Source organism: Saimiri boliviensis, chromosome 8, assembly GCF_048565385.1.
Source record: "Saimiri boliviensis isolate mSaiBol1 chromosome 8, mSaiBol1.pri, whole genome shotgun sequence".
NCBI classification, from domain to species: Eukaryota; Metazoa; Chordata; class Mammalia; order Primates; family Cebidae; genus Saimiri; species Saimiri boliviensis.
The window spans coordinates 38,556,745-38,571,462 of record NC_133456.1 but is presented as its reverse complement, the minus strand read 5'-3'; the positions used below and the strand labels follow the sequence as shown (position 1 = coordinate 38,571,462).

The following is a 14,718-nucleotide window of genomic DNA, read 5'->3' as shown; positions in this document are numbered from 1 at the left end:
AAGATCGGGGGTACCTATTATGTTATAGGTTCAGAGTACATCATTTTGAGCAACCCCTTCCTCTATACATAAAAATATTTTCAGAAATAATCATGGGATGAAACAAGTAATAAAATGGCCAGAAAAGAAATATAGACAATGAATATTTTCTTGTGTTGAACTTCATGTACAAAACTGCAAATTAAAAAATATTTTAAAAATAATATTAAAATACAAAATAGGAAAACTGCACAGGTATTTATTCAATTAATTTTATATCCACCTAAACAGTATGACATTTGATTCTTTATAGTCTGATATAATAGTTTAGATAAATAATTGTCCAATAACTAATAAATGAATTGCATTAAAACTGAAATTCAGCAAAGATACAATTTAGGTAACTACTAAATTGTAACACCAATGTAAAGTTTTATTTTCTTGATTTCTTTTCAGTTTTAAAACAACATTTAAAAAATGCATGTCAATTGTATAAATATTAATCAATAAAACATTTTATGTGTTAAAGTTGTGAAGCCAAAAATTTTATACATCACAATTTATACCCTTTCTACTGTTTTGAATTTTAAACACAAATTAAAATTCAAGAACTTTGCACCAAATGACAAAAATGAAAAAGCTCCTGTTCTGCTTCTTTGTCTCAGCATTCTCTGTGGTATTATTATTTATATAAAATTGAATGTTGAAAGGCCGGAATATGTAGTACCACAGAGACTGGGGACACAGAATGTCCCTGGAGGAAACTGGAGTGATCTGGACATTAGAGATTTACTCTCAAAATGAACATAAGTAGCTGAATTGTATATGTCCAAGGCCAGCTTTATAACTGGGAAGCTCTCTGAGTTAACTTGCAAGTAGAATGCACTGTTTGTCAAAGGATATATACTACAAATGTGTTAATTTGAAGTTTACATATATGTTATTAAAACTCAACAGTAACCATAGCAATTGTTTAGAACTTAGACCAAAAATATTTTTAAGGGTAAATATTTCGCCTCTGACATTGTTCAGATTTGCTAGTATGTGGTGATAAGTAAAAGAAAATCAATTTTTAGTTGTTTTTAAATTCAGTACAGACAATGGACCCATTCGTTCACATCCATGAATGTGAATATCCCACTGTTCCTGACACGTTAGCAGCAAGGCAGTTCTAGCACAAAGAGAGGCACTTTTCAATTTTGCCTTAGATTTTTATTTTATTATCTTGGATATGATATAATCTCTCAGAGCTTTCAGATCCCCCAATAGGCAGATAGTCTTTCTGGCTGGGTCAATCAGAAAAGGCTTCTTGAGGGAGGATGAATCTCTTTCTTCCTCCAAGCCAACTCCCAGGCAAACTTGGTCCTCCTCCCATTATCACAGTATAATACCATCATCTACCTAATCACGTTGGCTGGAACCTGGGGAGCCATCTTAGTCTCCTTCCTTTTCACTGTCCCATTCCATCAACCACCAAGTTAGATGGATTCAGGATGAAAAAATGTCTTGCATTTTTTTCCCCATGACACTGCCTTAATTTGAATCTCATTCTGTTTCATGTGGATTTTTGTCACAGCCTACCAGTGGTGTTCTATATTCCAATGTGCGGAACACTCCCGTGTGAGACCCCTAAAAGGCGTGAGTCTCACTATACGGTGAGTTTGATCCCAAACACAGTTTCCTACTGGAGGCAGTCGAGCTATCCGGAAATATAGGAAGAAAGATGAATGATCAGTTTCTAATATCAACCACAATATCGAGAGACCCCCGGGCAGACGTGCCTACCCGTCCGGACGGTCCACGGCATTCCAAACTTGGCCTAGTTGCCCTCCTTCCACCTCAGTCCATTCTCCACATCACTGTTAACAATTTGCATTTTTAAAATTAAGATCCAATCACAAGATTTCTTGGCTAAAACCCTTTAGACAGTCCCTACTTCCTGCAGAAATGTGTCTAGACTTTGTCAAATGGCATTTAGCCCCTGCTTCTTTATGCAAGTTCACCATATCCTCATATCCCCACTCCCTAGCAAATGTCTGATGCGATTTTGTGTGACATGCATCACTCTTTGTAATTACATATGTGCTCATGTTTCTGTCTTCTATGTAGTCTGCTACTTCCTTGACAGTATGTTACCTGTCTCTGCATGAGGAGTTGGACTTAGAACTAAGTATAAAGGTGAGAAAGCATGATGTGCCCTGAGACTGGACAGAAAGATGTTAATGGAACAAATAATCCCCTGTTCACAGCTCTAAGTGTTTCTATATTGTAGTGGCTGCACAGCAGAGTCTGCTAAGCCCTTAGAGAGAGGCTAAAAGGCTTTGAGGTGAAGAACATATGCAGCTCAACGTACCTTATAGTAGTTAAATTATAACCACTAAAGAAAAGTTAGACTTTACAAGTGTTCAGTTTGAAAAGGCCTGGTTTATGTCCACTCAGGGGTGGATATTAAAATATTCAATAAATGACACTCCATGGACATCCAGGTACACAAACCAGCTAATCAGAAAGGAGTGCCAGCCACAAACAACTGTATGGTCTCGTAACTCCCAGCTGAGCAAGTGTAGTTGCTGAGCTGAAGAGAGTAGGTAATTTGTGAAACCAATTAGCCATTTAAAAAAAAAAGAGGATTGTGATTATGAATCTTTTGTAAAATACTATTATTTCTTATTTTTAAAGACCATACATTTTTATTATAACCATTATTATGAGGAAACTCTCACCTGAGTTTCACCACGTCTCCATTGAAAAATTCTTACAAATTTATGGAAACTTCAAAGTGGTTACAACCATTGAAAGAAATGAATGACTGTAATGAATGCAGATTGCCCTAACTTGAGCTAAGAAACTGTCAGACTTTAACATAGAAATTAAACTGATGATAAACATGATTTTTTGAGAAACTAAAATGATTACTAAAGGTCTAATATACCAATAATTTTCAGTGACATCAAGCAGGATTTTAGCTTCTATCAGAAGACACTATCATAGGCAAACAACAATCAAACAAAAACTTCAGACACATGCTGGGGAGGCCACAGAAGGAGCGAAATCTTTACACTCAGGAGCAGAAAGGCTTCCAAATGGTACATTTTGACTTATTTTAGAAGGCTGGAATGGCAGAGAGCAGGGGAGAGGATAATGATTTGTCTTGTAAATCTTCCCTTGCAAATAGGAGTTTAGAGATCCCTTAAGGCAGTGGTTTGCACATAGTCCAGGAAAATCCACACAGCAATAGCAGCCATGGAACCACACTACAAAAATCTTGGGAGGGCATTGACTTGCATACCTTGGGAAATCACACATGTGGCATTAAAAAACCCAAATGGTATACTTTCTCATCATAACCTAGCTCACAGACACTCACAAAATCAGAATGTGGTGACATGAGGTTAGGGTGGGGGAGTTCCACCTCATACAGAAAATACTCATGTAATGTATTATGTAGTGTCTATTGAAGTTATTACTTTAATTCTGTGGTAAATAAACCCACTTTGTAAGTCAGATATTCCCAGAAGTACGAGGAATACCTGGGAAAAATTAAATAAGAATTATGCACACACACGTTAAAATCAGAGCTTCTACTATAAAAGTGACTATTGCTACTTTAAGGAAAACCCTGTGATTGTTGTCATGAGTACAATGAAAACTGACTGACCCTCAGTCCCTAATGTGAAATGAAAGTATATTTACATACATCTCACCTGAAAAACAACACTTAAGGTAATACAGATCACAGACAAGGATGTAGTATGTAACAGTAGATTTAACTTCTTCTCTGTGGATATTACCTGACATTGGTCTTCAGACAAGAAGAACCATTTTCTCCCTGTGTAAACACACATGCCCACACACCCACAATGTAAAGTTTCCTTCACAAAAGTGGAACTGAGAAGTATTAATGCCAAGAATATACAGGGCATGCATACATTTATATTTACTCCCATTATTCTGAAAAAAAAGAAGGAACCATGAAACAAGAAAATTGAGAGAATTTTCACTACCATCTTTTATTACTATTTCCTTTTAAAAATCCCCTTCTTACAAAAATATATCTTCTTATATTCATATATGAAACCTTTCTTTAAATTTGCTTTCATATGGTATTAGCACACTTTGAAGCAATTTCTTCTAGAGTTAACATTTCCTATTGTTAATGTAATATGACTATTTGGCAAGTAAATTTGAAGATCGATCTCTTCAATGAAGTTGTATTGAGCAATTTAAGACTTTAAGCCGTGTATGTCTTGGTTTTATCACATTTGGGATAGTTCTGAACTTGTTTTGTCTAAAATTAGTCATTCTAGTATTTGTCATTGCTTTTTCTGACACTCAACAGAGCTTACGAAGCGCCCATGTCATTTCATCTCCTTGAGATATTTAAGAATAGAAGAAGAAGGCCGGACGCGGTGGCTCAAGCCTGTAATCCCAGCACTTTGGGAGGCTGAGGTGGGTGGATCACGAGGTCAAGAGATCGAGACCATCCTGGTCAACATGGTGAAACCCCGTCTCCATTAAAAATACAAAAAATTAGCTGGGCATGGTGGGGCGTGCCTGTAATCCCAGCTACTCGGGAGACTGAGGCAGGAGAATTGCCTGAACCCAGGAGGCGGAGGTTGCAGTGAGCCGAGATCGCGCCATTGCACTCCAGCCTGGGTAACAAGAGTGAAACTCTGACTCAAAAAAAAAAAAAAAAGAATAGAAGGAGAGATCTTTAGAGGTCATGAGGTCAGATGGCCAATGGAAAAGTTTAAGTTACATTTAGTAGATCACCTCTAGAATCACTGCTACACATTCTTTGCCACTTACCCACAAATATGCTACATCTCACATTATCTAGATGCTGCAGACCCAACCTAGATCTGTCCTAACAGGAGGGAAAAAAAATGACTAATATTTTCAAAGTTCTTACTATGAGACAGGCAGTTTTAGATACCAAATATGTATTGTTTCATTTGACTCTCACAATGATTTTATGAGGGAATCACTATTATGGGCTTTATTTTCAAGTTGAGGAAACTGGGTGTTAGAGAAGACAAGCCAATTTCCCAAGGTCATCAACAGATGGGAGGAAGAGTCAAGACTAGGACTTTAACCTATGCCTGGCTAACTCCAAAGCACAAGCTCTTATCCAGCAGGGTTATTGTGAAAGTAAATCAGAACATATAGGAAATGCTCTTAGCACTATGCTTGGCACATAACAACAAGTATCAGATGTTATTATGTTTTCTGATTGGATGAATTTAGGGAAGTGACACAGAAGTTGAGTCATTGTCTAGAGCTATAAAGCCTGTGAGTGGTAAAGGCAAGATGGAAACCCAGAAGGCTCTGCTGTAAAAAACTACTCACCACAACCATTCTAGGGATCAGCAGTGGTGCACAATAACTGGCATGTACAACAGGTTAAAAAAAAATTTATAGAAAGAAGAAAGGCAGCATATCTAATATAAGCATGTTCTTCTTTTATGTGGGAGGGAAAATTCTATGGACATATATTAACCAGGTAGGCTTGCCTTGGTCAAAACTAGAAAATTGAAAGAAACTTTGTCCTTAGATAATTTTCCACACTTGCTTTCAGGACTTCTTCATTACGTCTCTACCAAGTCACAAATGTCCCCTCACAGTTCTATCCTATTGGTCATTGACTTTGCTTCTCTAGGCCAGAGGATTCATATGCATTCCAATTCTTAGAGCCCTGTCTATTCTATGAAACAAGGATGAGTTTCCAGTGGAGTTTTAGTTTGTCAACATGTAATTATCATTTTTTTTTTTTTTTTTTTGAGACGGAGTTTCACTCTTGTTACCCAGGCTGGAGTGCAATGGCGCGATCTCGGCTCACCGCAACCTCCGCCTCCTGGGTTCAGGCAATTCTCCTGCCTCAGCCTCCTGAGTAGCTGGGATTACAGGCACGCACCACCATGCCCAGCTAATTTTTTGTATTTTTAATAGAGACGGGGTTTCACCATGTTGACCAGGATGGTCTCGATCTCTTGACCTCGTGATCCACCCGCCTCGGCCTCCCAAAGTGCTGGGATTACAGGCTTGAGCCACCGCGCCCGGCCTAATTATCACTATTGAGTAGTAAAAGCTTTTAGCCAATTTAATGAGTCCTAAAGAACACTGATTTATATTGACAGTGTAGACAATATCTCTAGTCCAGAGAATATCTCTGGTCCAGAGAGACTCTGATTGCCTGTGACACATGGGCCCTGTCCTTCAGAGGGGCTAAATTTTCCACCTTGTTCATAGGGGCTTCAGGAAGAAACATAGGGCAGCAAATACAGAGAGCATACCTTAGAAGCTTTTGACAGTAGCATCAGTGAACACCTCTGACATCTGATCAGAAACCAACATGAGTATTTCTAAATATCTGCTTCTGTGATGTTCAGAGTAAGTGTGGCTTATGTATCATGACTGGAAAGGGAAAGTCCATCTCTACTTTCTTCCCAAATATTTCCTCGAATCTCTAACACATTCTACCACAGAGATCACACTGAGATTCATTGGCATTTTCAAAGCCCTTGAAGATACTTAACAATACCTATGATGACAGAATTTGCTAATTGTCCTCCCATCTTTTAATATTATAGAGGAAAATGAAATGGGGCCATAACCCCCCAGCTAAAAATCTCAATGCCCCAGCCTCCCTTGCAGCCAACTTCTGGATAATAGGCCATCTGTGATGTGTGTGAGTTCCAGGTTGTGCTTATAAGATGAACATAGTTAAGAAGACAGAAAAGAGAAATTAAAGAGCTCTGCCAGCTAAACCTGATGTTTTCCTGGACTGATCTAACACTCTTCTGGACTCTGTTCTAAGTGAATCTCAAATTATGCATGTTTAGATTCTGCGCATACTAAAAATGACACCTCTGTATGCATACACACAGACACATGTACACAAGCCACTTCTTCCATAGAGATAAACATGTAAATCAGGTCCATAACCATGACAGTATACCAGAAAGATACAAAATATTGAGCCTATTTTGAGGCAAGAGAATGGAGAATATTAAAAAAGTGAAGCAAATCTCATACGATACAATTCACTGAAACAATACAACTCTAGCTGCATGACTCTCAAACACTATTAGCATTCCTTGTTGACTGAGGATAAGACAGATAATGCTTTTGGTGTTTTTGTCACAAAGTTTTCATGACAAAAATCCCAAAAGCAATTGCAACAAAAGCCAAAATCAACAAATAGGATCTAATTAAACTGAAGAACTTCTGCGTAGCAAAAGAAACTATCATCAGAGTGAACAGGCAACCTATAGAATGGAAGAAAATTTTTGTAATCTACCCATCTAAAAAAGGTCTAATATCCATAATTTACAAGGAACTTAAATAAATTTAAAAGGAAAAAACAACCCCATCAAAAAGTGGGCAAAGGATATGAACAGACACTTTCTCTCTCTCTCTCTCTCTCTCTCTCTCTCTCTCTCTCTCTCTCTCTCTCTCCTGAGTTACCCAGCTGGAATGTGGTGGTGCAATCTTGGCTCATTGCAACTTCCATCTCCTGAGATCATGCAATTCTCCCTCTGCCTCCCAAGTAGCTGTTATTACAGGTGTGCACCACCAAACCCAGCTAATTTTTGTATTTTTATTACAGACAAGGTTTCACCATGTTGGCCAGATTGGTCTTGAACTTCTGATATCAAATGATCTGCCTGCCTCAGCCTCCCAAAGTGCTGGGATAACAGGCATGAGCCACTGCACCTGACCTAAGCTGACACTTCTCAAAAGAAGACATTTATGTGGCCAATAAACATAAGAATAAAAGCTCAACATCACTGATCATCAGCGAAATGCAAATCAAAACCATAATGAAATACCATGTCACGCCAGTCAGAATGGCAATTTTTAAAAAGTCAGGAAACAATAGATGCTGGTGAGGCTGTGGAGAATTAGGAATGCTTTTTACACTGTTGATGGGAGTATAAATTAGTTCAAGCATTGTGGAAGACAGTATGGCAATTCCTCAAGGATCTAGAACCAGAAATACCATTTGACCTAACAATCCCATTACTGGATATATACCCAAAGGAATATAAATCATAAAGACAAATGCACAGGTATGTTTATTGCAGCACTATTTACAATAGCAAAGACATGGAACCAACCCAAATGCCCATCAATGATAGACTGGAAAAAGAAAATGTGCTACATATACACCATGCAATACTATGCAGCCATAAAAAGGGATGAGATCATGTCCTTTGCAGGCACATGGAGAAAGCAGGAAGCCATAATCCTCAGCAAACTAGCACAGGAACCGAAAACCAAACATTGCATGTTCTGACTCATAAGTGGGAGCTGAACGATGAGAACATATGGATACAGAGAGGGGAACAACACAAACCAGAGCCTGTTGAGGGTGGGGAGGAGGGGAGGAAAATTATAGGATGGGTCAATAGGTTCAGCAAACCACCATGGCATTTGTATATCTATGTAACAAATCTGCACATTCTGCACATGTATCCTGTTTTCCTTTTTTTTTTTTTTTTGAAGAAATAAAGAAAAAAAAAGAGTAGATAATAATAAGAGTAATTTAGAGAAGACTTTTATCAACTCCAAATTTTTATTTCTGGTTGATTCCCAGTTGTCACCCAATGTTACTTTAATGAGACTATTAAGCTAATGAAATGTTGGACTAAAAGAAAGAAAATTAGCTAAATATACACATCACTTAATGACATACCATGCACTATTCTAAGTGTTTTACAGAATTAATTCACCGAATAGTCACAACAATCTTATAAGATTGTTCTCCCATTTTTTTAGATGAGGAGACTGAGGACCGGAGACTTTATAGTCAAAAAAACTATTAAATGGCAGACATAGGATACTAATCCAGGCAGTCTGCCTCTAGAGTCCCTGATCTTAGCCACTATACCGGTAATACGGCTTCTCCACGGAAAAAAGAAAATGATTAATTTTATTTTTTGAACCTGATTAAAACATTTTTTTTTCAATTCTTAACTCTACATAAAAATGAAACTCACAAATAATGGAAATTAAGTAGGAAAGTCCCAATGAGGCAAGATAAACAGCTTTTGACTTCAACTTTATAGTAGAGGAAACTTTGGTAGTAGGACAGAGGAAGCAACAAGAAATTAAAGAACTTCTCTGTGATTGCAAAGCATATTCCAGGCTGCAATCACCACAGGGTTAATCTGTTCATGCTTTAATTCAAGAAGTCCTGTAACCGCAGAATTCCTAAACATTTATTCAATATGTGGCAGGCATTTTTGTAATAATACATAGGCACTTGGCAGAAGACAGCTCTATCTCTAGCATTCCTCCATGTGCATATTTCAGTAGGAACAAATAGCTGAAGCCATAGAAACATGCTTTATAAAGATACTGTGCTACAAAGCCTGAACTTCAAGGGATGATAGACAATTGCAGAGCACCATCTGTCCCGGTGTGTCTTTTTTGACCCAAAGATATCGCCAGTTTGTGGTAGAGCAAAAAAATCTGCACAGCATGTGGAATATGGTGTTTAAAAGCTGATCCACGGACCATACTGGGCCATCAAAATAAACGGAAAAAAAGGGACACAGGCCAGACCAAAATGGAGACATAGCTCTAACCACTGTATTCTTGAAAGAGCCAGAATACAGGTATTCTTCTCTTACTGAACCAGACTAAGATTGCTTTTTAAAAAAATCACAACAACCAGTAATCAAAGAGTTCTAACTGCCTTTATTCTGGATGATACATGGTGCTAGGCGATACCCAGACATTAACTGCAGTGTTCCTGCCTGCCTAAAGGTAGAATCCTTGGTTATCCTCAGCTGAACTAGGGTCTAGGGCAGCCTCAGACAAATGGTCCAGGACAACAGGCCAGGTAATGGACAGAGACACTTCCACTTGCAGTCTAGTTCTTGCCAGTATGATCTGCCCATGAAGGGAAGGTGTTGCCATTTTTATTACTTCTATCAGGACAGAAATTGTATGCTACACACTTAGGGGCAAGTTTCTCTAATTTTTTTGAGAAACACAAAAAGTAAGCAAGCATATTTTATAATAAAGGAGGACCTTAAACAGGTAGTTTGTAAAGAACATCACATTTTTTCCAGTCTTATTATAGATGCAGCCTTACTCCTAGGAACAAGGACACAGATCTCACATTGCTTTGAAGTAGGGGGAAAATCTTCAAAGATTACCTTTAAACACTTTGAAAATGTGTTACTGTAAAGAACTCAGCAATCAAGTAAATCTCAGGAAATCCCCAAGATAGAAGGTAATTAATGTGGTTTTAAGAAATGGAGCCATCAGCTCTGCCTGGAAGAACAAATTTCACCAAGTGTTCCTTCTCTCAACCTATAGCCCCAATTTAATGCAACTGATGCTGCAATCCATTATATCAACTGGTATATAAGCTATCTGACCAGCACTTCATTCAAGTCTTTCTTTCTTTCTTTCTTTCTTTTTTTTTAATGCAGTGGTGTGATCTTGGCTCACTGAAGCCTCACCTCCTGCCTGGGTTCAAGCTATTCTCCTGCCTTGGTCTCCCAAGTACCTAGGATTACAGGCACCCCCTACCACACCTAGCAAATTTTTGTATTTTTATTAGAGACAGGGTTTCACCATGTTGGCCAGTCTGGTCTTAAACTCTTGAACTCAGGTGATCCACCTGTCTTAGCCTCCCAAAGTGCTGGGATTACAGGTGTGAGCCATGGCTCCTGGCTGCATTTCGTTTTCTGAATAATTTGATTCATTATATTTTGGGCTAAATATATTGCAAAATATATTGTACTTATTTACTTTTAACTTTAAAAACTCAAATATTTTAAATAATAATGTTAAAACATACTTCTTATTTAATTACATGGAAGTTGCTTGGTGAAAATAATATAGGAAAAATATCACTAACATTTTTCGAGCTTTAAATATGTACACTTACTATGCTAGGCACTTTAACCATACTATTGCATTTGCACTCTTCACAGTGGCCCCATCACTTAGGTACAATTATTATCCCAATTTTACAATTGAGGAAACTAAAGATGAGAGAAGAGACTAAATCAAGACCATATAGTAAGTGGCGGAGCAAGTAAATTAACCCAGTTCTAACATGCAAGTTCACTTTTGCAAACACCAGGTTGCACATTAATAAATGTCATACCCCATCCTCAATGCAGTTTAGTCCTGAAATTCATTGGTCTTAATTTCACGAAGAGTAGTTTATGTATCCTTCAAATGGGGATTAATTCTATTTGATAATATGACTACAGTTGTAGCTATGTGACTAAAGGCAGGTGGAAGGTGAAAAATTCAGCTAACCATCTAAGCACCTAGTTGATTTAATACTAGATACTTGCAAACATAAAAATGCTTGGGTAGCTAAGGATTTTTTTACTTTTCACTTGGTCATGTGGCATTCTGGCATCACAGAGACAAATTCCAAACTATACAGTTTAAAATTACAGATGGACTTTCCATAGAACCTCAGTGACCAGATTTTCTAATTTAAAATTGCAATACACAAACTGATAAATATGTGCTTGTGAATATAATAAGACAGAATATTTAAAACCTGAAAAACTGCTGGGTGCAGTGGCTTACACCTGTGATCCCAGCACTTTGGGAGCCTGAGACAGGTGGATCACTGGGGGTCAGGAGTTCGAGACCAGCCTGCCCAACATGGTGAAACCCCGTCTCAACTAAAAACAAAAATTAGCTGGGCATGGTGGCAGGTGCCTGTAATCTCAGCTACTCCAGAGGCTGAGGCAGGAGAATAGCTTCAACCCTGGAGGTGGAGGTTGCAGTGAGTCGAGATCATACCACTGCACTCCAGCCTGGGTGACAAGAGCAAAACTCTATTTCAAAAAAATAAAATATAAATAAACCCTGAAAAATCAGAAGCTTTTGATGAGCTACTCATAGGCTTTCCCTCTTGATGATATGTGGGTTCCTATGTCAATATAAGGTAGAAAGTGACTTTTCTCAGTTGGTATTCTCAAGGCATACACCCCACTGAAGCAAGTATAGAGATTTTATTCAGAGACAATATTATTTGAGAGTAACTCTAACATCTGTCCTAACCAACTGAGCACTGCAACGCTCTACTGCACTCAGTTTAGAAAGAACGAGCTATCTAGTCATCATCAGTAGGGCAGCCAGAGCATTTTTGCAAGAAGTAGTGATATATTTGTACTTAACTATTTATAACATCTACTCAGTTCTCTTTTCTTACTATCAACCTGTTTTTTTAAGAAAGTTACCCAAGCTATGGATGCAATGCCTATGTTTTAGGCAGGTGAATGCTATGTTCTAACTTGGTTTATGCTCTACGGTGCCTTCGGTAAGCAAATGTAACTGCTTGGTTTTATCTACGATTACCCGCTTAGCACAAACATTACACCGGACTAAGTTCAGCAAGGAAAAATGTTGCCTCCAAGCCTCCCTGAGAAATAAAACCAGAAATAATCTAAGCAGGTGCCTTACCATGGATTCTCCAGATATCCAGATATGGGATTAGGAAGAAGACCCAAAATAATTTCCCAATTCCGAGCATGGCAGGCAATGTCTTCATTTCCTGCACATAGCAGGGATGGAAAAACTGCTCAAGTAGAAGTCTTGCCTTCGTCCTCTGAGTTCTGCAGAGTTGGGTCAGTTTACCTACCCCAGTGGCATCTGTGAAATTTAAAAAAAAGAAGAAGAAGAAGAAGAAGAAGAAGAGAGAAAGGTGGTAAGAGAGAAACGTAGGAAGAGCCTGGATGATTATGTGAAACAAAGTGAACAGAAAGACAATGTGGTACTCTGTTCTGTGGTTTTGCTTCTTGTTAGGTTGGCTGTTCACTTTCAAACACTGATCTGCAAAGCAGCTCAGTCCTTAACTTCTCCTTCCGCTCTACTACCTTTTTGCCCCAGCTTCAGGTTTTTCCTGCGTTCAAAGTGAAATGAGCAATTAAACTTTAAAGAAATTTACATTGTTGCAGTCTTTGAGATTTTAATCAAATTAAGGTCAGGAAATTTATGTTAAAACTATCAATGGTAACTATACACTTTCCCCTTTGTGATAGCCTGTGATTATGAAACTTCTTTTATGTAAAAGATTTTAGGTTTCTTTTTTTTTCTGTATTTGTCACGGTAAGATGAGGATGCCTATTGTTATTAAACCAGTGAAGACTTATCTGAGGTTATGGAGAAAATGAGTGACAGGAAGCACTTCCTTAACAGAAAAAGGAAGAACAGCCGTCTTTAATCTGTGGATACATATCAATGGAACAAGATCATCATTAATATTGGCTACATGTACTCTCTAGAAAATAAAGTTCTAATCTAAAGGAGATCTTGAATATCAATTAAAGGAAATTTCCATTTTAAACATTCATCATACAATTGTTGTCTTAATAAAGCAGAATAGAAACCGTAAAGGAAGAAATGGAAAAGTTCAAGATCAGATGGCACAGGCCATCACAGGGCTGTTTTCTCCACAACCGCTTGTAATAACTAGCTTAGCTTATAGTCATAGGAGCTAAACAAATTCACCTGCCGTTTGAGACTCCAAATGAGAGATCTAGATTTGTGGCATTTGCGGTCATTGACAGAAGTCGATTATGTAAGATTTTTCCTCAGATACCGATGATTTTTTTCCAAGGCCAAACTTCAATGGTTTTAAGTACATAAAATTAAAAAACAGTTATCACATATTTATTGATTCAAATAGACAATGTGCTATGGTTGGAGATAAATGATGAATGAGTTGCTACTGCTGATTTTAAAGAACGCATTCAGCCAGTATTACAATTTCCTCACATTCACCTTTATTGTTGGTCCTATAATATAGTCTAATATAGAGAGGCTAAACATAGCCTTTTAGAATTTTCATTACCAATCAGATAAACATCCTGGAAAATATTTGTGCAGTATTTACACAGCTCTTTCATTTTCCTGTGTTCACAGCAGAGTAAAAGCTTCTTGTGGCAGCTGAAGCAAGGCTTACTGTCCCTTTAAAATGGTGCACAGGTCAAAAGCCATAGCCCATAAGCTCAGGACATTGTCCCAAACTAGAGAGAGGTCATGTTAACTTTATCTCAGCTTGAAACTTACGTCACTATTTTAAATATTTTTTTCATATTAAAAAGTGCATATTAATTAGACAAAATTTGGAAAAACCGTCATGTAGCATGTAATGTACTTTATATATATATATTATATATATATATGTATTATATATATATATAATACATATATATATTTCTTGCTTTTATTAGCATGCCTACCTCTTTATCTCTCCACAGCTAGAGTCCTGAGAGTCCCACTGTAGATAAAACTCTGCCTCAGATTTTCACTCCTTTGTTCTAGAAAAAAAAAAAAAAGGAAAGAAGCCAGACTCAGAAATTTGTTATCCCAGTAACAAGTCAGTCTTACCTTAAGCTTATAACTTTTGTAATCCCATCATAATTATGTATTGTTTAAACCAAAAATTATAATTTTCATTTACATTTGCAAATTTAAAGAATTTACTTCATTCTCAAAAGCGATTGCATTAGATATTGAAACAATTTTAAAAACATGAACCTATAATTAGTTTTAAGTTGAAAGACAAAAAGAGCGAATTTGGTTTCTTCAAATTCTTTTTACAAACATGTCAGGAACTACTTGGAGGGCAAATTTTTTAGTTCACTTACAGACTCAGTTGCTTTCAAGAATCATGAAGCAGCTATACTTTCTGCAGTATTTTTCCCCTAGGTGATCAGAGAACCAGCAATCACAAAACATGACACA

The 14,718-nt window shown here is 37.5% G+C and overlaps 1 protein-coding gene across 5 annotated transcripts in view; it reads right to left on the bottom strand.

The window, feature by feature from the left end:
* The window catches only part of BTLA (B and T lymphocyte associated), a 38,938-nt gene extending 24,488 nt beyond the window's left edge, over window positions 1–14,450 (bottom strand). The window contains exons 1-2 of one of the 5 annotated variants that reach the window (XM_074404379.1): window positions 14,214–14,450; window positions 12,433–12,621 (exon numbers count right to left, since the gene is read on the bottom strand). In XM_074404379.1, the coding sequence (XP_074260480.1) occupies window positions 12,433–12,520 (88 nt within the window). In that variant the 5' untranslated portion in view covers window positions 12,521–12,621; window positions 14,214–14,450. Of the gene's footprint in view, window positions 1–12,432; window positions 12,622–13,479; window positions 14,047–14,213 lie in introns of those variants that run through there. The other 4 variants (XM_074404377.1, XM_074404380.1, XM_010345998.3 and 1 more) reach the window with 4 other exon arrangements.
* Between the last annotated feature and the right edge of the window lie 268 nt (window positions 14,451–14,718).